General features: G+C 53.1%; 2 protein-coding genes across 2 annotated transcripts in view; one reads left to right on the top strand and one right to left on the bottom strand.

Moving 5' to 3' along the window:
- The window catches only part of LOC118245548 (tetraspanin-7), a 5,822-nt gene extending 5,233 nt beyond the window's left edge, over positions 1 to 589 (bottom strand). Inside the window, exon 1 of the mRNA XM_050713457.1 lies at positions 506 to 589. Coding sequence (XP_050569414.1) covers positions 506 to 589 — 84 coding nt within the window. The remainder of the gene's footprint in view (positions 1 to 505) is intronic.
- Positions 590 to 2,394: 1,805 nt separating this feature from the next.
- ATP11C (ATPase phospholipid transporting 11C) overlaps positions 2,395 to 26,510 on the top strand; it is a 60,753-nt gene continuing 36,637 nt past the window's right edge. The window contains 3 exon segments of the mRNA XM_050713369.1: positions 2,395 to 2,498; positions 22,180 to 22,299; positions 23,955 to 24,044. Coding sequence (XP_050569326.1) covers positions 2,472 to 2,498; positions 22,180 to 22,299; positions 23,955 to 24,044 — 237 coding nt within the window. The 5' untranslated portion in view covers positions 2,395 to 2,471.

Genomic DNA, 26,510 nt, shown 5'->3' with positions numbered 1-26,510 from the left:
CTGAGCACTACTTCCAAGCAAATTCTGTGGCTGACTTCCATGCAAACTCCTCTGCAGACAGATTTGCTTCTCGATGACCTCCTTCCCTCATGCATGTTTTGCAAGCATGAAGCAATCCTTCCTTGTGACTGTGGTATGTGGAGCTTGCTGGCCCCTTGTGCCTGACCAAGACCTGTTTTTTCCATGTAGATGAGTACTAGAGGAGGAGGGAGCCTGCACCCTGTCCTGGTGAAAAGTGAGCAGAAATACCCAGAAATGTCAGCAGCTTTAAGTGGGACTCCAGCAGGGTCAGTGCTTGCCTGTGCCAGTTGGTCAGCTGTGTGCTGGCAGGGCAAGCAAAGACCCCAAAGTGGATTTGAAATTCTCAACGGGGCTTCTGGCTTGAGATCTGCTGGCAAAAGCTTTCTCATTTCTTATGAAAGAATACTTGTCACTGAATGAGTACAGGATCTGCCCCCACTGAAGAAAAGGGAAGGAAAAAAACCAGTTGTCAGTTCCTCCTTGCCTTCCCCACCAGGAAGGCACAGAAGTGCTCCTGGCATGCAACCACCTCCCCCTGGGCAAGGCCAGACCCTGCCAGTCTCCGCATGAACTTCCCAGATGGAGATGGCCCTGGGATGGTTCTCTGGGGAAAAAATAATTCCTTGAGAGCTGGGGGCTGCTGCGTGCTTCCTCCTTGTGCAAGGAGGAGCCCTGTATGTCAACCAGCAGGTCGTGCCTTGATGGTAAATGAGCAGCTGCGTGAATCTGAAGAGTTGGGTTAATGAGATGGGCTTCAGGCCATCACAACGCTAATGACAAATGTGCATCCGCGCTCAGGAGGCGGAATGGACCCTGAGGAGAAGTCAGCCAGCACGTTTCCATCGACTCGGTGCTCCCGCGGAGGGAGCACCCGCGCTACTCTCAGCGGGTTTGGGGCCAATCCGTCCTTTTCCCCGAGAGGACATCCCCCGGACAGCCACACGGTGGCAGAAGAAGCAAAGCCTCCTCTTGCCCTGCCGAGCTACGTGCAAGAGCAGCGGGGGCGAGCTGTGCCCCCGCTTCAAAGCAGGGGGGGCTGCGGGACGCGGGGGCTGTGCGGCAGCCCTTGTGCTCTGCCCGGCTCCGCTGCCTGTGGCTGGAGCCCCCTGCCCGGCCTCTGGGGGGCCGGCCGAGGTGCTCCCAACGTGAGGGGTCTGTTGGGGCTGGATGCCTTGAGAAGGGTGCTTTGGGGAAGGCCGTGAGCTGTGCGGTATCAGCAGGCGGTCCCGAGGGTTGTTTGGGGGTGTTGGGAAAGCCCGGGGGGTGGCCTCGCTTCCTCTGTGCCTGGACGGCTTCTGCTGAGCCAGGGGTTTCGCTGCCCCCGGGCCAGGCTGTAGCAGCAGGGGTGCTGATGGCTTCGGTTTCCCTGACGTCTTTCTGAAGAAAATGAACTATCTGCTGCTTAATCCCGTATCACAGCCCCAATCTTGCATTTTAATGCAGCTTTTAAAAACAGTGACAGCAGCGTTTCAGGCTGTGCTGTACAAAACGCTCCCCGTCTGGTTTGCAAGTCAAAAAGGGGCAAGCATAGCTGCAGGGCTGCTCTTGTGGTGCTGGTGAGACCAATTTCCCCTCCCAGCTTAATGATAGGGAGATGAGTAACCGCGCCTGCAGGAATAAACAAGAGGAGAATTTCTGTTCTGCCTAGTGGGCTGGGTGAGCCTGGTAGGACAGGGCCTTTGGGGACACGAAGGGGCCCGGTCCCGAAGGCTGTTGGTCTGCTGGGCGTTGTTAATCTGTTCATTGCCTGCTACAGAGCCCTGGGAGGTGTCCAAGGACGGCCTGGGCCTCTTCCCACCAGCACGTGGGGACCCAGAGCCCCTGGTGCCGCTGTCAGCCCAGCAGGGTGAAAGCTGGGGTGCGGTGATGATCCCGGCTTTGCTCCCCATTGCTCCGTGGGGAGGGAAGCCCGCGGCTGGGCCGCTCGGGCGTTACACGGGGATGGTTTAACTTCCACTCGTTATTTTACGACGTGCGTGGAGCCGCCTGGCATTGTTTGCCCGCTTCCTCGCAGGTAATGCCGCGGCTGCACGGGGACTAACGGCGAGGTGCCCTGGGGCAGGGGCAGGGGCAGGGGCTGGCCCTGCCGGCGGTGCCGTGAGGAGGACGGAGGCGCTGGGTGAGGCCCCCGGGGGCTCTGAGCGGAGCGTGGGGGCCGCGCTCGGCTCCCCGCGGCACTACAGCTCCCAGGCTGCCCCGGGCCCAGCAGGCCCGCCTCCCGGGCGCGGCCGGACAAAAGCGCGGCGCGGGGGCGCGGAGGGGAAGCGGCCGGCGGCGGGGCCGGGCCGGGCCGGGCGGTGCCGAGCCCAGCGGCCGCAGCGGGCCGGCCGGCGGGGCCCCGCGGCGGGCATGGTGCGCGGCCGGCGGCGGGGCCCGCGGGCAGCCTGAGCCGGGCCGGGCCGAGCCGGGCGATGCCGCGCTGAGGGGCGGCGGGGCCGGGCGCTGCCGCGATGCTCCGCCGCAGCCTGAGCCGCCTGGTGAGTGCGGGGCTGGGGGGGCGGATTTATTTCCTTGTGTTTTATTCTCGGGGCCGGGGGGTGGCTCTCGGCCTCACGCTGCCCCCCCCTCGTAGGATGCTCCTTCTGCCGCGGGGTGCTCCGAGGGTTGCTTTTTCCTCTTTGCAAAAAAAAAAAATAATAAAAAAAAAAAATCCTCTCTCCCCCCTTGGGGGGGGAAGAAATAAGCGAAAGGGACTTCCCCGTCGCGGGCAGCGCACGGCAGCAGCCCGTGCTTTCCGGCAGGGTGACGCTGCGCGGGTGCTGAGCGCCTCCCGTCCCCGCGTAACGCGCCGAGAGCCTCCCCGGGGCCGCGCAAGCTGCTCGGAGATCTCGGCGTGTGACCCCGCTGCTCGGACCGAACTCCGTCATTACTCTTTTTTTCTTCCGCCCCCCCCTTCTTCTGCAGCGAGCGTGGCAAAACCCGGCGTTTTTGCACCGTTTCGGCAGCTCCCGCGTGTTCGGCGGTGCCGCTGCTTGGTGCGCGGCTGCTGGCGCTCGGGTGGCGACACGCGTGCCCGTGGGGGCTCGGGAGCCGCTTGCGAGGCTCGCTGCACCCCCTGGCACCGGCGTGTTCGCCGGGGCAATGAGCTCCGCCGGGCGGCCGCCCGCCCGCAAGGGCAGAACCCCCGGAAAATGGGTTTTTGTACCGGGTGGCGGTTTTGGGAGAGCCGTTCGTGCCGGGCTTTCGGCACGGGGGGCTCTCGCTTGCCTTTTTAAGTCGGGAGGTTAATTTAAATGTAACTTAAATTGCGGTTAATTTCTGTCTCCGCGCTTTTAGGTTGCGTTTCAGTTCAAGACTGTGGGTGAGCCCCGCAGAAGATGCGGCTCCTGTTGTTTTACTGCCCTAGGGACAAACTTATCAGACCTGATCTCCGTGCCCCAAGTTCCTGACTTTGGGTTTAGCTCTGCCTGCCGCTGTGCGTTTCCTACCTGTGCCTAGTGTCGGAGGCTTTCTCTAACCCACGTCAGCAGGCACTTGAGGTCTGAAGCATCTTCTGGTGCCGCCGAGTTCAGCTAAAAGCTCCTTCAGGTGGCTGCCTGCTGTAAGCAGCTGCTGGGGAGCCGCAGAGGTGGCTGTGGGATCCCTGGGTGCCCGGCGGTATCACCCTCGTGCGTGAAGGAACAGGAGGCCTTTGCTAAAGCTCAGGGCCAGCGGGCTGTCGAACGCTTTTCCCGGCTTTGCAAGTGCTATGAGAGTAGCAGCGTGCTGTGCTTGTTATCAGGCGGGTGCACGTCCCCGCCAGCGCAGCCAGGACTCAGGCAGATAGTGGCTCCTGCCGCCCCGCTCTGCCCCGTCCCCAGCCCGCCTGGGTCAGAGTCAGGGCCCCTCCTGCTCCCTGGGAGGAGAGGGCTCCACGTGCATCTCCCCAGGGGCATCTCGGAGCCACACGGGTGTCCTGAGCGCATGGACAGCACGGGGCATAGAGATGCTTGGGCCGTGGCATTGCGGGAAACTCGCTGCAGTTACTGAGGGCTGAAGGTGATCTGGCAGTGAGGTGCCCGTAAGGTTCCTCTGACAAATGGTGTCGCTTCTCCCCTGTGTGGCCTCTGCCAGAGGCTCGTAAGTGCTAAAGGATATTAAACATACAGTTTTCAGGTGTATTTCACAGCTTGTGTGGTGAATGTTTCTTGCCCAGCCAATGTGGTCGTTATGTGGTTCTGTTTTTCCCTTCCATAAAGTTCCTTACCCTGCATAGGGCATGAAACGGGATGCTAAAAGAGCGAGAGGGGAGGAGATGTGTGTTCGGGTCTGTGCTGCTACTCCAGGATTCAGATGCGTGCTTCCTGCAGGAACAAACTGGCTTCTGAGCTTCAGTTTACACCAGTGAGATCACTGCTGCCAAGATGAGAATCGGACGAGATCGCTGCGGGGAGGCAGGATTGGATTGCCACGGTTAATCCACTTTAAGGAGATAGTCAACGTGAAATACAACTTCAGTTATCTTCTGCGAACAGATTTTGGCATTGGGGTCTCACTTACAGTCTCGCTCTGCTTGCATCCCTTTAGTGGGAAGGCTGTGGAAGCGCACGGGGTGCCCGTGATGGCAACCAGGGGAGGTCTGGGTCCGTCTCCACGCACAGTGGGGTGAGCGCAGCAGGTCCGTGAGCAGCAGCAGCTTCCTCCCAGCGCGCCTGGAGGTTGGCAGCGCAGGTCCCTGTGTGGTTGGATCAAAGATAACGTGCTTTTCTCTTAATTACCTTCCCTGGATTCTTCTGAAGTTGCAGAGAGCCATAGCTCCGGGCCACAGCTATGAGGCTGTGGCTGGCAGGCAGGGAATCTGGATCGCCAGTGTGGCGGGGTTAGCACAGCTTTGAACTTTGGAAGAACAAATGAAGAAACCCAGACAGAGAAATTACTCATCGTGACCCTGTTGTTTTTGGCTCTTGGAAGATTTGCTTTTGTTTAAGAAGGACTCCCTTGCGCGGTCAAACCAATTTTATCATGTCTTTGTCTTCCTGCAGGTTGGTGATGATAATGTCTCACCTGCCTCCTCCCTGGGTCTCGGTCCTGCCTCTGCCACGTGGCCGCTAGCAGCCCACGGCTCGGGAAAGGCAGCCTGTCCCTCGCGTGTCCCTGGTGCAGTGCCTCGGGCCAGGCTGCTGCTTGTTATTGGAGAGGGAAGGTAACCAAAGCAAATGGGGTTTGCTTTGTGCAGCCCTTGTAGCAGGCTGTTACTTCTAATTTGCGTGCATAGTGCTGCTTTAACGTGGAGGTTTTCCATCTGGGGCTCGTTTTATTTAATTACAAAATCGCGTGCAGACCTGCTGCAGAGCAGGGATGCAGAGGATGGGCGTGCAGAAGCCGGGCTCTTGTCACCCGCGGCTGCCAGCCCGCTCCCCTCCGTGCAGCCCTGGCTGTGCTCCACCACCCGCTCTGCGTCCCCCGGGCTGAGTTTTGCCCGCTGCTGGCGTTAAACCTACGGCAGGGGAGTGTGCAGGGGAAGTTTGGTGTTGCAAGGTTTGGGTGGGGGCAGCCTGGGTGCGTTTCTGCTGCCCTGCCCCACACACCTGGAGCCCTGAGGCTCCTCCACCTTCCCCAGGGCACAAATCCCTGGGATCAGAGCGTTTTGTCCCATTGTGTCACCCGAGCTGTTGCTGCCCAGCCCCTCTCTCCTTTGGGGAGGAACAAAGACAGAAGAAAGGCCTGGGAGAAGGCATGTGTTGACTCTGAGAGGCGTGTGCCGGAGGTTGACAGGCTGATTAGATCCTGCCTGGGAAGCTGTGGGGCTCCTGCAGCAGTGGGAAGGAGCAGGGGCAGGCGGGTGCTGCTCCCTGCCCTCCTGGGGTCAGTCTCACCTGATGCTTTGCAGGAGAGCAATGCCCCACAGGGATGCACTGAAACAGCAGAAAATGAGAAAAAGCCCAAAGTCCCTTCTTAGAAGGAAAATAACCCCCCTGTGCACGCGGAGGGGCAGGTTTCGCAGCAGCGGGGTGCCGCTGCCCTCAGCCGTGCCCAGCTCTGGGGGCTGTGGGAGTGCAAGCTCTGCCGGAGCACGTGGGGCGGAGGGTGCTGAGTTACACGCTTACCTCTGGTTTTTGCAGCGAATGTGTAATATTCTATTCCGGGACATGGAGCACATCTGCGGTTTTCTTTCACACTTGTTTTTTTTGTAAAAGAGTGTGAACCCAACACTACAGTGTGTGATTGCAGTTCCTGCTCTAATAAAGAGGAGCATAGGTAGGAGGAAGAAGTCTTGAGAATCACTTTTTTTCCCCCCAGTTCTGCCATGCTAGCACCTTGGGAGCGAGGCTGCGTGTCAAATATCTTGTGTGCGACTGCCAAGTCGGGCATTTTGCTCTCGTTAAAGTGACAAAAACCTGCAAGCAGCAAAGGCTGGGTCTGGGCACGCAGCGCTGCGGGGTGTCCCTGTGACACCGAGTGGCGGTTCCCCTTCAAGGGAGCGTGGATTTTAATGAAGCGACTAACTTCTCGTGAATAAAAGCTTTGTTGCTGGAGTTTATTTTGTGAAGTGCCCTTAACGTGATAAGGCTGTTTCATGGCTCAGGGTGAGTTCTGCCGGCAGCAGCCACGGCGCAGGCTGCGTGTTACCGCAGAGAAGCCGCTGGAGTCTCAAATCGGGAAGCTAGAAATAAGGAACAAGTGCAGTGGGACAGCCACGTGGGCTGGCATGGCTCGTGGTGCTGGGGCTCCTGCTTTGCCCTTTGTGTTTTGTTTTTTTTTTTTTTTTTTTCTGGGGGGTGGAGGGGGATGCTCTCACATGGTGCAGACCTGTTTGGTCAAGCTGTGAGCCCTATTTTTTCCCAACTCCTGCTTTTGGTATGTTTTACTGCCGTATCCGCTGTTATCTGATGCAAGGTGGGACTTTGCTCCCTGGAAGGGTGTTGGAAATGTGCTTGTGGACACCCAGGAGAGAGGCTCCCAGCTGCTGCTGGGGCGCAGCCTGCTCGTGGGGAGCAGCCCCAAGAGGCCCCGTGCTCCCCAAAAGTGCGTGAGCTGGGAGCAGCCTCCTGCTTGCAACAGCATCGCTGGCTGGGGTCCGTGCCTGCCAGCTGCAGATGGTTCTTTCCAGGGCCGAAGTCCCCTATCAACGTCCATGCCCTGGAAAACAGGAGTTTCTCAAATTCCTGTAACAGTTTCTCTTTAAAATTGCAAAGCTCCTAACCGGAGCCTTTTTCCCAGAAATAGCTCAACCATTTGGCTAAAAATAAATAAATTCAAATTAATAAAAAACAAAACAGCCTCGGACAAGCAGCTGCGTGGAAGTGTTCAAGTGTACAGTTAAAGTCCAGAGAGGTAAGAAACTACTGTGAGGAGGAGCTGGGAAGCACAGGTCAAACACTGGTGATAAAGTGGTGCTACCGATTTAAGTCCATTGCGTGCAGCAGCTTTTCTGCTGAGAATTAGATGTGTGCAGGGGCTGTATTTTATTCTTCACTTAAAACCATTTCTGTCTGCAGTTGGTATTTTGCAAAGAATAACAGTGATTTGCTGGGTTGTACAGACGAGGTTTGGAGCTTTGCTTCGCACTGAATTGCATCCGTAAGCACGGCAATTTGCTTTTAACAATGGAAATCGTAAAAGCAGACAGGCCATCTATTAATAGCGGGGTTTGCAGACTTGTCTTTAATTTCATCCTGTTGCCCTTGGTTTATGCACTTCCTTTCTGATTAAAGCTCCTGCTTTCTGTCTGTAACGGCTTATATCCTCGCTGCAGGGGAGGTTGGCTTAATGCTGAAACGTTAGCTTAAGCAAAGCTGGCTGAGAAGGCGACCGGAGGCCCAGCCAGGAGAATGCCCTGAAACAAGGGGCTCTGCAGCCAGTGACCATGCTTCCAGCCGTGCGAGCTGGCTGCCTGGGAGCATCCTTCCCCCGGGGTCTCACGTGCAGAGGTGCACAAGTGAGAAGCCCCTGCTGCTGGCTGTTAGTTCCCCAGGATGCTGCGTGCGGTCGGAGGGCTCCTGCAGGGAGGAGGTAGCCCTTGGGTCCCACTGCCTAGGAAGGGTGGATTTTCTGTCTCCCAAGGAACTTGGAAGTGGGGTAATTAAGTGTGCTGTTAAGCCGTTTGCCTTTCCCAGAAAGTGTTATCTTGGGGGATTTTTCAAGGGAGTTTCTGGTATTTAATTGTGTTTGGGATGTGGCGAGGCTGGTGAGAGCCGCAGAGGTTTCCCAGCACCCGTCCCTTTGCTCGTCTGTTCCTCTGGTGGCCCTCTGCTGGAAGGTGTCCACCATGGCCCCTGCCGAGCCCTGCTCCAGGAGGCAGCTCGGGTCAGGGCAGGAGCGGGCTGCAGCCCTCGCGCCGTGCTGGCACAGGCTGGCCCGAGGTGAGCTTAGACAATACCTTACGTGTGGGCTTAGGTTGAAAGCTGCTTCTCCTGGTACTTCATCTCGGAAATATTTCTGTGCTTGCTGAGGCGCGGTGGTGGGAAGGATGGGCTGGTTTTTGCCCAGCAGTTTCACCGGCGCTGCAGCCCACCAAAAGCACACAAGTTGTGGACTTTACCTGCTTGTTCTCTCCTCAGCCAGTGGACTTGCATCAGGAGATTTGAGCTTTGGTCTTTACAAATGATTAAATACCAGCACAGGCGAGCTGGGAGAACCGCGCTTCTCATCTCCTGCAACCTCTGCTCCTCTCGTCTCTGGTCAATAGGCAGTACCTTGTTTGGTCTCCACCACTTGAATTACTAGGAGATAGTAGGGCTGTGACCACCAGCAGCTTTGGGGTGCACGGCTGTGGCTCTTCTGTTCCTGCAGGGGACAAGCAGGTGCTGCTGGGGAGTTTCACACTTGTGCTTCTGTTAAGCGTGAGCGCTGTGGCAGTGACTTGGTGGTGGAGCCTGCCGTGCTCACACTGCTCCTCGCCTCCGGGGCGCCGTGCCCATCAGAGAGCGTGTCCTGCGGGTGGGAACTGCGAGGGGTGACGCTAGGTCACTTTTGGCAACAGTAACATCAGAATCGTTGAGGTTGGGGAAGACCCTCAAGATCATCAAGTTCAGCTATCAACCGAACACTACCACGTCCTCCAGTAAACCACATCCCTACGTCCACACGTGTCTTAAATACATCCGGGGATGGCAACTCCACTGCCTCCCCGGGCAGCCTGTCCCAATCCCTAACCGCCTTTTCCATGAAGAAATTCTTCCTGCGATCCAATCTACCCCTCCCCTGGTGCAACTTGAGTGATGGCCTTGTGTCCTGTCACTTCTCACCTGAGAAAAGAGACTGACACCCTCCTTGCTGCAGCCTCCTTTCTGGCGGTTACAGAGAGCCACGAGGTCTCCCCTCAGCCTCCTTTTCTCCAGAGCGAACAGCCCCTGTTCCTCAACCTCTCCTCATAACGCTTGTTTTCCAGGCCCTTCACCAGCTTTGCTGCTCTCTGCACGCCTAGCTGCTCTTCCTGAACCTGTCCCACCACATGGGGTGGTTGTGACCCAAGTGCAGCACGCGCACTTAGCCTTGGTGAGTGCCACAGAACTGGACACAGCCCATCCAGATCTCTCTGCAGACCCTTCCTGGCCGCGAGCACATCAGTGCTCCCACCCAACTTGGCGTCATCTGCAAACTTACTGAGGGTGCACTCGATCCCCTCATCAAGAGCACTGATAAAACTATTAAAACTTGCCCCGGTAATGAGCCCTGGGGAACACTGGTTGTGACCAGCCACCACCTGGATTTAACTCCGTTCACGATGCTTGCTCTGTACTCTCTGCTGTAGCTTTGCTCTCCTGTAGCTCTGCACCCTCTCAACAGGATGGCTCCATTGATGCAGTGCAGCCCTGCTGCTCTCTAACCACTGTGCTTCCAGTGGACGGTGGGCTACAAGCACCTGGGAACAGATTTTGTAAAGCAAGAGGGGGATAAAAGACAACACTTACAGCATCGTTTCTGTATTTTCCTCTGGGCATGTAATTAGGGTGGTGGCAGATGGTCCTGTGGATTTTGGACTTCACCTTCAGGGATCCCAGCACCACCAGGCTGTGACCAGAAAGTTATCCAGAAATTTCATTTCAAGTGGCTTTGCCACAAGTGAGAAGGAAAAACATCAATACGCATTTAAAATCTCCTTTCACGGACTGTCCTGGATGTGAAGTTGCTGCAATAGCAATACGTTGGCTTTCAAAACGTTCTGTGCTCTCTTGCTTTATTGTATCTTGTCATGCTGCAGCAGTCATAGGCTGCAGCTGAAACTTGCCTTAACCGAGCGCTTTCTCGAGCAGAAAACACCTCGTGCCGCTGTCGTGGGGATGAGAGCCCCGCAGCAGCGTCTGTCCTGTGCTTTCTCGAGGGCACGGAGCCGCTGCTGAAGCGAGCGGGTGTGAAGTGCCCGGGTGTCCCGCTGCTGGGCAGAAAGGAGGTGGTCCTGTCCTGCTGCGGGGGCGTCCGCAGCGCAAGCCGGCCCTTGAAGAATACATAGAGAAGAACAAGGTTCTGTTCTGCAGGGCTGCATCTTCCTGCCCCGTGGCTGGGCCGCGCAGGGCCTGTTCTGCTGACCGTCTGCAACGGCTCCGAGTGAAACTCCGCAGGATTGCACTCCCAGATGTTAATAGAGATGTGCATTTAAAAAATCTTCGTGCATTAAATATACATGCATTAAGTATATATGAGCATAGATGCATTAAATATAAATAAATGTATTCGCTTATGGGTTCTTCCTTTGGTTTAGCTGAAATCCAGGTTGGTGAGTGCTGGTGGCTGGCGCAGGGCACCACTCAGGGTACATCCCCTGCAGCTCGGTACTGCAGCCGGCCAAAGGATGGGGCTGGTACAAAGGTAGCAGTCCTGGGCCGGCTTTTTCCTCCTTTCCTTCCTCAATCAGAAATGAAACCGTTAGTAAAGCCTCAGTTTGCGTGCTGGCAGGGGGATGTGCCTCCCTGCGGGGTTTAGCTGGAAGTGATTTGGGGTGAGCTCTTCGGGTTGATCTGCATGGGAGGGGCGCCCTGCACGGCTCAGCCTGGCTGCTGTGGGGTGTGACTTCACTTCTTTTTTGTCTGTTGGTTGGTGTTCGGTTGTTTTTTGTTGGCTTTGCTTTTTTCACTTTCACCAGTGCTGTTGCTCATCACATCATGCTGTGAGCCAGTAAAGGCGGCAAGCTGGGGGAGCAGTAACCCTACAAAACAGGAGCTGCCTCCTTTATGGCCATGCTCGCATCTCGGTGCTTTCTGCTGAGAGAGCACGGCTGCTCTTCAGAACCGATACTCTGTAAATGGCTTTTTTAGCTTATTATGCAATATCTTAAACGTGATTTGCAGTAAGTTCAGCTGTCTTTTTTGGGGGACCTGTTGCATCTTGCTGACCGCAGTCGTTTTTTTAAAACTTCAGTCATTCTGTTTGAGGTAGAATTTCAACTGAAGCCAGTTTAGTCTAAAAATCATCCCCACTCCTGACATTCAGTTGTAATTGATAGCATTTGTAGTTCAGTGACATTTGTTCCGTTCTCCTTAACGAAAGGTTAATGCACTTATCTTTGATATGGCTGTTTGGAAAGGGCTTTTTGTTTTTCTCCTGCAGCTGAAATCAAGGCTAAGCACCTGGGAGGCCAGCCTGGGAGGGCATTTTGGGAGTGAACCAGGCTCATTACTTTTGTTGACCGAGATTCCTGTTATGCCTTTTCTGTAGCCTTGAACGAGCAATGCTTCGTTGTAGGCTTTTTGCTCAGTGATTTCAGCCGAAGGTTGCAGGATTTGTAAGTGGAAGAGTCCTTGATCCGGCTCCAGTCTTGCTCTCGTAGGGCTGTATCTGGAGGGGCTGGTAATTTCTTGCTGTTTATCTTCAAAGGATTGGCAAGCAGTTGTCTTACCTGGCCTTATCTTAAAGTATGCTGTGTACCAATTATAACATTTTATTGGACTACCGCAAAGTAGAAAACAGTGGCAACGCTCATTTGATAGGTATATATTTTTTGAAATATTGTGGCAAACACACAGATTTGCAAAACAGGCACTTTATTTTTCTTGAGCACTACAGGATATGTAAAAGCTGAGTAAGATGTGCAACAGGCAAGACTAGATGATTTAAAGCATTGCTTTGCTGTTGTGATCCAAGCTATTTTCAGCAGTAATAAAAATTAAGTGCTGCTAGACTACGGTGGAGCTGTGCTCCGTTGCCTGAGTTTCAATTGGCTTGGTGGGGAGAGGGAGGGGAAAATCTCACTGCCGGGAAATTAAATGAAGGGGAAAAAAAAAAATCCACTTCGTGAGCAGCCCTGCCATCTTTTATGATGATTTCCCTGTAATTCCTCCCCGGGGCTGGAACAAAGCACGGCCGCTGGGGCTGGGCGGTGATGTAACGTCCTGCAGCGCTGCCGCGGGGCTGGGGCAGCCAGGATGCTCGGCCGGGGCTGCACAGCCCAGCCTCAGATGCAGCGCTGATTTCCCGGCACGGAGAGCGCTGCTTGCATGCTGGGTTTGCTCTCCGAGTTGTGGAAGGGGGCTACTTTTTCCCCCTCCCCCCCCCCCCGCCTTCCTTCCAGCTCACCTTTTCTGGTGAATGTTTGCTCAGGGAGGGAGCGCGGTGAGGTTGGCTGCGATGGCCAGAGGGCTGTCGTCCCTGTGTTGCCCAAATTAATTTTGTGGAGTACCTCATTTTGAGCGCTTTCTGCTGGGTGGCTTCTTCCAATGAAGTTGAATGGATGGAAGTGGGACTTTCCACTTGACAGATACCATTCCGGTAAGTGCGGGCTGGGAAGCTCGGATGCGCAGGGAGAGGAAACCTTGCGTGTGAAGGAACTTGTCCTGATAGCGGGGAGGATAACGGCGCCCTTATTCCTTTCCGTGTCTATGGAAAGAGGCTTTTGGGTCAGGCGGGGTGGGAACGGCTGGGCTGCGTGTGCCGTGAGTCACCGGGGCCGTGTCCCGGCCAGGCTCCTGCACGCGGCAATACGGCTCGCACCCCGCTGGCTTCCGCAGCCGTGGCTGATCTGCACCGCAACCCCTCGTGCGCTGAGCCTGGCACCCACGGGTGTGCACCAGCATCCCTACAAGCAGCTGGCTCAGTCCTCCGCTCCGGGAGGATTCGGTTCCCATGCATGAGCTGATTTTTCCCCCCCCCCGCCCCAGTGCAAACCCCGGCTGCTGTACAGCTGGTTGTGCTCAGCCTGGGGGCTCTGTCAGATCCTGCTGCTGCAGATGGGATAACGTGTGCTGGGCTGGATTGACTCTGCGGCTACATTACCCAGCCTGACAGGAACAAGAGCCAAAAGGATTTCCTGAGGATAAACAATTATAGGCCACGTGTTGAGGGTTTCTCTCTCACTGGGCTAATTGCACTGCTCCCACTAGCCTGGTGTAGCTGCGTGTGCAGCCTGGAGGAGAAATCTGGTTGCTGTAGTGACCCGGAGGAGAAAATACTGCGGATGGGGTCTGGGGCACCTGGAGCTGATTCTGCCTGGGAGCAAGGGCTGAGCCAGGTGATCTCTCCGTTTCTTCCCCCTTTTTTCCCCCCCGTTACTTCTGTGGAAATGTTTCTCTGCGGAATAGCAGGGGCAGGTTAGAACACAGCAGCTTTAGCTTGTTTGGAGGGGGGAAGAACTTAATGTGGAGCAGCCAGAGCGAGCTGGCTGTGCCCCCGGCTGCTCTCACCGGGGGGCTGTGCCCGAACCCCCAGGGTGCCCAGGGGCTGCTCACCTGCAGCCCACCTCCGAACCGCTGGCATGGGGGCAGGGGGCTCTAGGGACACGGGGTTAAAGAAGTGTCACCAAGCAGAGAAGCATAACGTGGCATTTAGATTTTGTTGTTGTTTGCTTCTATAACCGAAGAGCTCAGGCTTTTGAAGGAACAGAAAACAACTAGAAAACCAGCAAATTATAGCTGTTCGGGCTGATGCAAGCACTGACAGTTGCAAACTTGGAGCTTTCTTTTTTCCACTTTGCTCTTACACTAATTTTTGTCAGGGCAAATCACTGCCTGTGCTCTGAAGAGCTCGCTGCCTTTACTAAAATAGCTGCTCTGCAAGCAGACGTGTGTGCACAGCTTGAGCTGGGGAACGGAGAGGAAAGAGGTCCGAAGGAGAGAAGACCTCGCTGTATTTTCTTTGTGACTGCTGCAAAAGCATTTAGGCTCTTGTTCAAAAGCCTTTTTCTGTTCTCTTCTCTGGAGCGTTCCTGTGATGCTGAATTTGAGATGCCAGCAGCATGCTGGTCGAACTTTTATTTTGGTCTGCCAAAAAAAAATAAAATGCTGCAGTAATGTGAACGAGGGTTTCGTAACCCCAGCTGCCAGCAGGGCAGGGGAAGAGTTGAGGTCCTGAAAACTTCCAAAGGGCAGCGGTTGTGTTTGAACAGTAGCAACATACTTTCCACAAAATAGCAGCAATTAAGTAACGCTTTCCCAGTCAGTATCTGCTGGCTTTGGTCTGTTTGGCTCTCTGCATCACATACTATCCTGACTTTCTGCGAATAGCTGCTGAACTGAAGCTATAATTACAGACGATGTGGCATATTTGCTGGGAAAATGCAGTGTTGTGTGATTTGTGGATTGGCAAAAAAGCACCCAAACAGCACTTAGGCTTTTTCATCCCTGCGGAGGGGATGTTGCTTCGTCTCCCTTGGGACACAAGACTCAGGACTACACACACCGCGCCCTCTTCTAACCTCCCGGCTCTTTCTGTAGGTCAAACTACCAGCTTTGGCGGAAGAGAGTTAATTAAAAGGCAGCGAGTGACCACGCGGAGCCGCTGACCGGGGGGCAGGACACCGGCTGGGGGCCCGGGGGCTGCAGGGCTCTGCGCCAGGCCATGGCTGGCCCCGGCCCGGGGTGGTGAGCGCTGACGGGGGCTGGCTGCGCACAGAGGTGGCAGGGAGGAAGGCCCGCTTGTCTGTGCGGCTGTTTGGGAGCGCCCTGCGGGACGTGCGGTGAGCCGACTCGCCGGTAGGCGAGGGCCGAGCTCCCTGTGGTGCCCCAGCTGCTAGCACAGAGCAGTTCGTGTCCGCGGGGAAGCTTTCCAAGGTGCCAGGAAAGGAGGGGACTGGGTTTGCCCGGTAATGTAGCACTTTCAGAGGAAGCAAGTGATTTGTGACAGCCGGTAACTCGGGCACCGCTGCCGCCAGCTCTGTCCCCGGGGCCTGGGCAGAGCTTTCTCCACCCTCTGCCCCATGTCTCCCCAGCTCGGCCGGGAGCCACGAGGTGATCCTTTGTATTTCCGACCGGTGTCACCATCCTGTGGATGGGCAGTGTCTGCAGAAGGCCCGGGGATGACCGTGCTGGCCAGTGGAGTCCCAGCACAGCTCGGGGCCCAGCCGGGAGAAGGCAGGGGGAGCTGGTGGGAGCCAAACCCTGCGTGCTCCCCTTGCTGTCCCGCTGCTGCCAGCTTTTCTCCCGGGTGATTTTCCTGATGGCTACTGAGGACTGTGAGGGGATGCATCCAACCAGCTGCCCCTCCTGGGTGCTAGGGGCACTGTGTCTGACCTGCCTGTGTCTGTCCATCCATCCTTCTGTGTTTTCAGAGGGTAGGACATGGAAGGCAGTCTCCTCCACTCTCTTATTTCCCCACTTGCCAGCGTGTGCTGATGAGAGGGGCCAGGACGAGATGGCGACCCCTCAGCCGAGGGGAGGAGAGACACGTCTCCTGGTTCCTGCTCGTGTAGCAGGTAACGCGGCCAGGGGCTATCATTAGGAGAAATAAGGGTCACTGCCTGTCTCTGGCTCCTCTTGCGGCAGATTAATCAAAGCTGTAAGTGCTCTATTTCCAGGCTGTTTGGCACGGCTCACTTCCCCGCGTGCTCTTAGCAGTGGCTGGGACAGGACCCGTGCTGCCGGGGCTGCCGCCTGTGTGTGTGATGCTCCCCAGAGGCTGGGCTGTGCTCCTCTGCTCCAGGAAAGGGCTGGCTGCCTGTGAAGTTTCTATCTGGGGAAAAAAAAAAGTTTGGATTTCCTCCCTCCACCCTTCTTAAATCTTTCAAGTAGCCCTTTCCCCTGTTCTCTCCACCCTCCGTTGCTCTCTGGGCTTTTCATGCTGGCTTTATTTGCAAAGTTAGCTTTTCTGGGAAACTCAGCCAGTTGGGCTCTGCTGTTCTCCAGCCCGTTGTCCTTGCTGAAGGTGACAGTGACCTACCCATGGGTGCGTGCAGTGAGGCGGCATGTCCTTGGAGCAGAGAGGAGGCAGGAACGGGCTTGCCAGCTGGGTCCCTTCGTGTCACTTGGCTGTGCGTGGACTTTCATTAAGAAAAAGGCGATTTGGGTAGGTGATGCTCTGCTAGAGCGCGCCTTGTCATCCCTGGCGAGGACAGGGGACAAGGTTTGGGAGTCGAGCCCCGTCGCAGCATGGTTACATGTTGACCATGCTAACCTCGCTCTTGGTGAAGAAGTGTCGGTCCTTTCTCCGTGCCTTTTGCTCCTGCGTGTTGTTCTGCTTGGGCTGGTGGTTGGCGGGACGGACCCCCTGAGAGCACCCCTCTGGAGCTGGTTTGCCCCATGCTGTCACTGTTCTCTCCCTGCTTAAAACATCCATAGGAGCTTTAGCACTCGTGTAGGAGAAAGGGCACTTGTTTAAACGCCAGCTTTTTGCTGTCCTATGGTAGTGGCCGTCCCTCCTCCCCTCGAGGACGCCCGGCAGAAGTCACCTCACCAACAGGGAGCCCAGGCAGGCAGGGCCCCGCTCCCCTGCCCGGGGCTGCTCCCCTGGGCACCAGCCAGAGCAAGCCCGCCCCGAGCTTTGCTCAGCTTCAGCTGATTTTCTTCTGGACCTATGGGCTCTCAGCATTTGAAATGCAGCGTTTTTTTCCCCCCAGGACTGTTCAGGTTATCAGCTCTCTCCCACAGATGTAGGGGAGGGTGCGATCGGTTCGGATCGATGGAGTTCTCCCCGTAAATCAGGAGGGCTGCCTAACATGTGGTCCGTGTGGGTAAGCATAGCCTTCGCTGCTGAATTATTAAGCGTTGTGTCAAAGCATGACTTGTACTCGCAGAGAAATGACTAAGTACAAGGAGCAATATAAAAATTGGCAAGAAGAATTTCAATTAAAAATGCATTGGTTGGGCACCAGGACCGAGCGGGCGGGGAAGTCGGCGTGCTGAGCGGCTTTTTGAGACTGCCTGACAGTTTGGGGAGGTTATGTTAAATTTGTGGAAGCTTTTTAAAATCGTACGTGTGTTTTTCTTGGTTCCGCGAATAAATGAAACAGAACAGGCTGTTTTGAGAGTTGTTATTTTTGCTTTTTTTTTTGTAAATCAGGTTGCCTTCTCTACTACTTCTGTGATAAATGGAACAATACAGGAGAGATTAGACTTTAAACTATTCATGAGATCTAAGCCAAGTAATGTGATTTAATCTTTCTTCTGCACATATTTAATATAAGCTGTGATTTCATTCAAATGGTTGAGCTTTGTACTTGTACAGTATAATTATCTCAGGGTTTACCAGATGACTTTTTTTTAATGCCTGTGGGTTTTGTTAGATCTGTTTCTGTGAGTTATTTGTCTTTACTCTGTGGCTTGAAGATATCTTCAGCACACATGAAAGGAATTCCTTTTGATTAATTTTTTGGTGGAGGTGCTTACTGCCACTATAGTGGGGAGAAAAACGAAACACGTTTGATTTACCACTTCTTTTTCTGAAAACGAGGAGAGCAGGTAGCAGAGACACTTGTTTTCCTTTCTTGTTTTCCGCAGCCCATTTCTGTAGAGCACAAGTTCATCCTGTGTCGAACTGGGTTACTCCGTTAATTTTTACCCAGGTTTGCTAATTTTTGCCAAGGTTACCGTTGCCATGCCCTGTACCGGGTGCTGCGGTAACTGCCAGAAGCGTGGGAGACCTGGCGAAGAAGGGGCTCTCCTGGGGGCGGTGGGAGCTGCCCCGGGCAGAACGGGCTCCCGGCTCCCCCCAGGCCCGCCTGCGGTGTCGGGAGGCACGGTTTGAGTGGGAAGGGCAGCGCGGAGCCAGAAGAAAGGTGGGAGTCGCACAGATGGAGAGGGAAAGAGGTTCCAAGGGAGGCCTGCCCAAATTCAGGCTGAGGATTTAGGGAGCGCTGGGAGCTGCAAACCTAATCCCTCTGGCTCGATTCAGCGTTCTGATGGCTCCAAGTCGTAAATGCTGTTTGCTAATTAGCTGCATCCACGGACGTTTGTAGCCCCCACCATGCCCTGGACCGTTGCCATCAGACAGTACCAGTTTCGAACTCATCCAAAAAAAATTTGTAGCAAAACGCCAGGCCTCAGTTGGCCTTTCGTGGGCTTATTGATAGATAGATAGGCTTTTAGCGTTTGGACAAGGTAAGAAAATAGCTATTATCCCTGATGCCTTTTTTTCAGAACTGCTGCTTATGGCAATATGTGGGCTTTCTATAACGTCAGTCAATCTCTGTTAAAACAGCCGCTGTAAGGTATGGGAAGGCTGTGTTACAGCAGAGTATTTAGAAGAGAGATGCCCACCTGAATTCCCCGTGGCGTGCTGCTGTGTGTGCTGGCCGGCTGGTGCTGCTGCCCCGTGCACGTGGCCCCTGCCCGGGGCTGACAGCAAAGGTGAGCTGCCAGCTCGGGGAGATGCTCCTGCCAGGACAGCCTCTGTCTTTTAAGTATCTCCTGTGATTTGTGCCTGCCTGTTCTGCTCAGTCTGTTCTGGGCACCCTGCTGCAAGGCTGACTGGCTGATGGGCTCGGTTGGTCGCTGCGGCAGCAGAGCAGGACCCCTGTGCGGCAGGTTTAGGAGGCAGGATAAATGATGGGATCAGCGTCTCACCAAACACCTGAAGTTTATCCTAGGCGTTTTTTGGCTCACGTCTGTTTTGGCTCCTTCAGCCACCTCTGCTTTTGCACCACAAGGTTGTCATTCAGCAGCAGAGAGAAGCAGAGGTGTGCAGGGCTCGGGGGGCTGTTCTCACTCCACAGCTGACCTTTGGGGCTTGCTTGTGCCATGCACGTATATTATATTTTTAGTACCTTGTTCCTGTAAGATCGGGTTGTCTATGTCTACAGCAAAACCCCACACAGGGGCTGGCCCAGCTAGGCCGTGGGCTTTGTTGCAAGGTGGGCTCTGGGGAGCTTTAACCCTGCTCACCCACGGTGTGCGTGATGGCAGAGAGGGGCCGTGCCACCAGCCAGCACCCTCGCAGCCCAGGGAGTCTTAAAAAAAAAAAAAGTCTAAATCCTCTCCCTGCTAATCTGCATGCTGTATAATTTTCTCAAAGACTTGGCAGTTACTCCCTAAATCTCCCGTTAAGTCTCCGTTGTTAAGACTTGGCGATCTGTTGGTGACCCAGAGGGCCACTGGGGGAGTGATGGTGCACAGGGGCGCAGCCGTCAGAGCAGGAGCTTCTCGCCACGGAGCTGAGCGAGTGCTTGTCCTGAGCCCAGCAGCCCTCAGCCTTGAGCAAAGTCGAAAAATCTGGTGCTACGCCTTCCGGTTGCTGGCATGGCTTTGTGGTGGTGTGATGTCGTCCCTGGGCAGTCAGAGGAATGGGAAATGAAACACCGGGCCCGGCGAGGTGGCAAGGGCAGGGTTAGACCACGTAGCAGAACTGCTGCCCCCACAAAGGCATCAGAAGCACTGGGGAGGTTTGCTGTGGTCTGAGCTGCTTCAAGTATTTAACATAGCATAAAGGGGACTTTGGGGACGATAGCCCACATAAGAGCTGGTGATGATAAATGGGTGGGGAAGAGCGGTAGTGGACTTGGTTAACTTAGTTGACACACCGTAACTAGGATTTTGGTTCTCCTCTGCTGCAGGGCATCGCACACTTCATACTCCAGGTTTTCCATAGCTAAATACCAACAATCTCGCAGAGTAACTGTATTCGTGGATTTTTCTGGGAGGGTTTTACCGGTCTCTGCTCCTTGTGCTCAGCCATTTGTTTGGCAAATCCCCGCCTCTCTTGGGTTTCCCGGTGCTCTCCCAGCGGCACGGGGCTGCTGCTGCTGCAGCCGGCGAGGCAGGGAGCTTCTGGCTTTTGGTGAGGTGTCTGGTCCAGACGACGTGCTGTTAGCCACCACGTGTGGATGGGGGGGGAGCTGGGAGGCTGGAGCCGAAGGCTCGCCCTGGCTGCCAGCCCGATCCCGTTTCGGGAGCCCCTCTGCGCGGTGGAGGTGGGAGGCTGCCGGCTGCTTCTGCTCCTCTGCATCCTTTGCATTTTTGGCACCTGCCCTGCCAGGGCTGCAAAACAAACAGGATCAAGGGTTGGGAATTAATAGGAGTACAGACAGCATCTGCTGGTGTTTCAGCAGCCCTGCTGCCTGATAATGCCCTTGGACTATGAACGGTGACAAATTCTTTCCTGCGCATGTTTTAAAATCCCCAAACCTAATTCTAAGAAAACCTTAGCCTGGTCTGATAAGGCGCCTTTTTTTCCCCACTCCATATCCTATTAATGGGTATTTTAAATTCACTTTATAATTTTAAGTCCAACCCTGCAAAGCACACCCTGGTGTCAGTCTGGTGCTACTGCTGGGAGTCGGGGTGTCAGAAGGACAAAATACTTTGCTTGTAACCTGCATAACCACAGGCACTATTTTAATCCCATTCTGTTGAGCCGTCTTGGTTTCAGCTGAAGCTACCTACGAGCGGCTCTCTTGTGCTGTTTGCTGCTCCTCTCTCCATCACCTGATTTTAGCAGAAGGCCTTGCGGGCAAGCGATGCCCACCTGGGCAGAGGCATCCTGAGACAGGCAGGGCTGGGAGAGATGCCCCGGGGAGGCTGTGGGCACCTCCTGCCTTGCTCTAGGGATGTGTTTGTGCCAGAGCCAGTCCTGCACCCCATGCACGGACACTGGGGTTTGGCACCAAGGTGTCAGAGCTGTGGCGCACGGGCACTGTTCGGTGCTTGGCTTCCACGGATTCTTCCCTTGCCTGACCCGGATCTACCAGGCTATAAATACTTCCCCTCCTGGTATTCTCTTATCTGTCCCCTGGCCACTGCTGAGCGGAGGGCTTGTCATTAAGCCCCTGTGACACCGTGATGACAGGTTGTCATTCCCTTGTGACATCTCATTCTGCTTTAAAAACAAAACAAAAACCACAAACCCAACAGCAAATGAACTTGCACAGGCAAAGCAGGCAGCGGGATTGCTCCTCCTGTGCTGCGACCTGGCGGCAGGGTGCACCGACAGCCTGGGGTGACCTGGAGATGCCCAGGTGTGCTGAGGCTGCCCCCAGCTCCGTGCCTTAATCCCCTTTGCTTTTGGCCTTCACGGGGGTGACGCACATGGGGCTGCGTGCTTGCTTTTGTTTGTTGTAAACCTGTTGCCTGGTACTTTCTGTTGGAAATCCCTCGCTCTCGCATCTGAGGGGGCGGTGCATAATGGCGCTCCGCACCGTGGTGCTCAGGGTTTTTGCAGAACCGCTGTTGCATCCTTGCAGCAGGGGCTTGGCAGTTGGGTGGGAAGCGCTAACGAGGGAGCGCATGCAGGCAGGTGTGAGGGACTCACGGTAAAATAGCAAATATTAAAAAAAATAAATAAAATTAAAAGAAATTATCGCCTGGCACCTCAGGTATCTGAGGGCTGTGATGCATCTCCCCCGCTGGGACACAGGCTCCTGAAGAGCCTCCTGGGTGGTGCCTCCCCCCGGAGCCACCCGTGCCCAGTGGTCTCTGTGCCCCTGTGCAGAACAAACGCTGCTGAAGCGCCCGGCCGCTTGAGGAGACAAGCCATTAATTCTCCTGACGTTCTGTTGACATAACTGGCGTTTGTATGAAAGTTAAAATGTACGCTTTTTCTTTTAAAGTAGGCTTTCCAGGCAGTGAGTTTGTGATGTGAAACCGTCTGCTTCATTATTTGTGTTTTTATTTGGGATGCAGAACCGGCAGCAATACACCTTTTTTAAGGTTCTGCCCTAAGTCTGCGTGCCCGAGGGGGGCAGGGAGATGTTTCAGGCAGGCTTGAGGGTTTGGCAGGAGAAAAGCGCAAAGGAGGGTGCTGCTCCCACCTTCTGTGGGATCTTGGGGAGAAGCCTGGAGCCTGCTGAGCCCCAGAGCTAAAACTGCTTTTGTGCAGTCTGCGCTGGCATGAGGAAGGGTTCGATGTGTGCAGGAGGGGGTCTCCACACAGCCACGGGGAGCGGGGGTGGATGGCTGGCAGCAGTGGGGGTCCTGAGCTGCTGGCTCAGCTTTGCCTTGGTTTCTCTGAATTATTCTCTCGGTCTTCCTGCTTTTGATGGGGCAGAGAAGCGGATTAAAGAACAACATGGTGTATTCTGAAGCTGTAAGCTGCTAATGCAAATATTAGATTTTTTATTTTTTGGAGACAAGCTAAATTTTCCCTTTCCTGTTGCCCCAACAGTGTGCCGGGGAGGAGAAGCGGGTTGGTACGCGCACCGTGGTGGTTGGGCACCGGACGGTTTCGGAAACAGATGCATATGTGGCACAGAAGTTCTGCGATAACAGGATCGTCTCGTCCAAGGTGAGCTCGCTCTCTGCACGGGTGGGCAGCGTGCGTGCGTTCCCTGCACGTGTGCTTCAGCCTGATCTTGCTTTCCAGCTAAGTGCAGTACAGATTGTGAGATGACAGCAGTTTCGGTTTGTGAAAGGGAGTGGGGATTATTTTGTAAATGGATAGATTCATGTGATTCACCTATTTTTTGTTTTGTGGCTTTTTTTCTCTCTTCAAGCAGGACAAAAATAACCATGCTTGGTTTATCCCTTTGGATGAAAGGGGAAACATTCATGCTGTATTAATCTAGCTTTTGTTTATTGTGGAAAACTGTGGTGACACTCGTTTGCCTTCTGCTTAGCTTTTTTCCATGACATTCATGAAGCTGTTTCAAAAGATTTGAAGCCAATTCAAGTAAAATATCAAGCAAGTGGCATCCAATATTGTCAACACAGCTGGATGCATGTTATGTTGTTTAGGAGTCATGATGCTCAGCATACTGTTAGGCTTCAGTTTTACTGTAGATGAGCTGTAAGGGTTTTCTTTCACTCCTTTCTTTTTTATACAACTTGGACCTTGTTTGTTTTTTAAGACTCCATGCTGTCTGCATTTATGTTGCAGACAAGTTTGAAATCAAAACACCTTTAACGTGTGTGGCATTCCCAGTGACTTTTCCCTGACATGCAAGAGAGTCCTTTGGAAAATGCTTTCCAGTACTTCAGTTCTATTTCTGATAAACTGTTTGTTTTAGCACTAATTCTGTAGATCTTCTCTGGTTTATTTTTTAGTATTGTCTTTTTTTCATTTTTATTTGCATGTCATGGACTTTTCTTACCTGACCAGTGTCTTTTTTTAATTAAATGAATATTGGCCTTGAGACTTGGCTGTTTATTATTCATTGTTTATTCAAGGCACACTGAAAGGTCAGATATTAGACCTGTTATTTTCCACGCTGTTCTTAAATTCCATGTCTTCCAAAGCAAATGATTCAGCAGCCTTCTTAAAATGATAACAAAGCACAGCCTAATAACAGATTTGTATGGGCAGCATGACTGTTTTCTGAGCAGAACAGCAACTCCGAGATTTAATTTGGAAAAAAATCTCTGCACTGTGCATTACTTCTTTGTTAAATTGTGTCTCTTGAAATGCCTATGTAGAAGTTGCTTCCTGAAACAAATCCCGTGGTGTTTATCTTCTTTTTCCTCTGCTGTCTCCAGCTGAGTGGTTTGGGATATTTTAACAAAAGAGAAGCAGTTGACTGCTTTAAAACAAACAAACAAAAAAGCCCCACGTAACTGCAAAACACTTTCAACTGCGTAATGAACTGGTGGAGGGAGCCTGAGTTTGCGGTGTGATGGCTGGAAGTGGAAGCTGGAGCTCGGCCGCATCACAGCACACAGCTGCACCGATGGTAGCAGCTGCCTGGCGATGCCGGGACCTGCTGCCTTGCCTTGCTGGGAGCAAGAGGAGGCTGCGGCCCCAGCTGCAGCTTCGGGGGGATGACGGCAGCGGTTCGTGTACCTGCTGCCACCGTTCGTCTCAGTTTAAAGGGAAAACTCATTTCCTGCTCTGTGCAGATACCTCTCATTTTGTAGTCCGCATCAAGCTCTGTGTCTTGGTCTGTTTGTGTTGGCATCACGAAAGCTGCAACATGCCCAACAGCTCCTGTTCCTCTCTCCCCACAGTACACAATCTGGAACTTCCTCCCGAAGAACCTTTTTGAGCAGTTTAGGAGAATTGCCAACTTCTACTTCCTTATCATCTTCCTCGTGCAGGTAAGAGCTTTCTCCACCAAGACGGATGCCAGGGTGTTTTTATTTGCATATTGTTTGTAAGCACAGATTGAACAGCAAGAATTGAGGTTCAAAACTGACTCTCTTGGTGTTTGTGTTTGTTGTTTTTTTTTTAATTGGAAGCTGTGTTATAATTCTGGTAAGCCATTCAGTGCATACAAACAATTAAATATTTGGGCCTGTGTGAGGCAGCGTTCAAATGACTGCCGAAATTATTTAAAAACCATTTTAACTCTAAACATTAAGATCGGTCAACCAGTGAAAATACATGTGTTTAGTGCTGCAGAATTAAGATCTAGTTTTTTATCACCTTTATTACTTCTGCTGCATAACAACATGCATTTTTCCAGGTTATGTGATGTTCATACATCTTATAGTGACTTTCAGGGCAGCCCAGGGCAGAGAGGCTGTACTCAACAGAATTTGGAAGAGGCATAGTATGTGCTTTGGGAATGTGGAGTTTCAGGATGCTATTCTCCACAGACAAAACAACAGATTTTGTACACAGATGAACCTTATCTCTCTGCTTTGTGGCTTTGCTATGGAACAAATTCTGAGCAAACCTGAACGTTTGTTTTCTGTTCTGTCAACCAAAAAGAAAAGCAGGCTGTCAAAATGCGTTCTGGGGAAGAGGTGGCAAGTTTGGAAGAGTCACCACAGTGCTTTCACTCACCTTTTAAAATTCAGTACTCAGACCCAAGGCTTAGTAGACAGCTTACTCTAGGGCTAGAAACAGGCATCCAAACTCCTACCCCACCAACCTCATAAACAGCACTGTAGAGCTACTGCAAACAGCCTGCTCTTAGATGGCTTCTCCGGGATTTTGTTGATTCAGGTCTCAGGGTATCGCTTGCTCCTGGTCTGCATGTTTAAAAGACCTCATTTTTTTTTATCCTGACAGTAAAGAGTTGTGGTTTACAGCCATTTCAGTGCCTGCTGCAGAAACGGGGGATCCTGAGGTAGCGGCTGTGCGTGGCTCCTCCTGGCAGCGCTGCAGAAAGGCCAGTTCACCCTGGCATCAGCTGGCTCTCGGCCATGGCTTGATTTCACTGGCACTGCTCCCTTTTGTCAGAGTGAATTTGTAACTTGCCTTGTACTGAAGTGATGCCCTGGAGGCAGAATGCCCTTCTTGTGGAGATGGCCATTTAGTGATGCAGCATTGCATTTTGTCTGCTGGCCCTCTGGTCGTTAAGAACACTGTATTCTTGATCCTGCTTACAGAACTCCCTGTAGTTTAGCTGCTTGCCCATTTTAGACACAGAAGTATGCAGGTGAGATAAAAGCCTTGCTCTTCCTCCTCATTGTTATTCTGTGATCTACTGCCTCTAAAATAAGGAAGCAATCCTCATGCTCTACTAGAGAAGGAAAAACAAACCCAACCAAACACACTCTGGCAGCACTCATACCGCCCCGTGAAGTAGCCAACAGCCCCGGGTGCTTATCATTCTGGAGCTGCTGGAGACTTCACTCATTCCAAGAAAAGCACTCACGGTAATTCCACTCACATAAAATATCAAGGGTTATAACTTAGTAAAACGGCATTTATAGCTTAAATGTTGGTGTTTATCTTTAAATTACTTTAAATTATTGGAATTGTCGCAAGTGCTGCATTAAGGGTGCAGCGTGGCAGCAGTTGGGCTGTTCTCTGCACGGTGGATTTGTACCTGAGCAGTGTGTGCCCAGGGAGCCCCACTGGGCATCGCCTGCCGCATCTCCTCTACCTGCTGTGACTCCAAATTCAGCTCTTGGTAGAGAGAGAGGAAGAAAAAGTACACACGTTAACCATAAGACACTAATTAGTACACTAACAGGGATATGAATAACTGTTTTGTTGGTCCATCTATTGCAACGCTCAAAGGAAACTAAGTCAACTCCTGGAGGAGACAGATGGTCTGAAGTAAGTGTGGTCAAGGTGTATTTGTAGAGGGACCAAGCTGATAGCAATCACCTTATTTAGGAGGTGCCAGGAATAAAAAAAAATACGTTATTTTAGATAGATAAGGATGACTTCTGGATTGTGGTCTTCAGTATAGTAAACAATGAATTTGGAAGAAACTGTTAAGTAACAGAAGGATTTTGTCACTCTTAAGTGGATCCAAATTAAGCTGTTAAAGTCCTAATAAAGCATGTCAAAAAATAGCTTCACATGAGTCTGTCTTTGATGTTTTGGCACGCTGCTCTTGTGTCCCTCTGCTTTCCACCAACATGTGACAGGCAGAAGAACTGTGTTGAGCCACAAGCTGCATACGGAGTGCAGTAGCAATCTCCAAATATATAAATGAGTTATTCCAGGGACTTTATCCAGTACTTGTGTTCGTACCTCTGTAATACAGCATTTGTGTGGACAGTAATCATACTGTTTGTTTAAATAAATACATACAGCTGCATCTTGTCTGGTGCAGAAAACTCCCACGGGGTAGCAGTGGGAGTCTCAGGAAGCCCAGGGTA

This window comes from Cygnus atratus, chromosome 13 (assembly GCF_013377495.2).
Source record: "Cygnus atratus isolate AKBS03 ecotype Queensland, Australia chromosome 13, CAtr_DNAZoo_HiC_assembly, whole genome shotgun sequence".
Taxonomy (NCBI): domain Eukaryota; kingdom Metazoa; phylum Chordata; class Aves; order Anseriformes; family Anatidae; genus Cygnus; species Cygnus atratus.
This window is presented reverse-complemented; position numbering and strand designations above follow the sequence as displayed.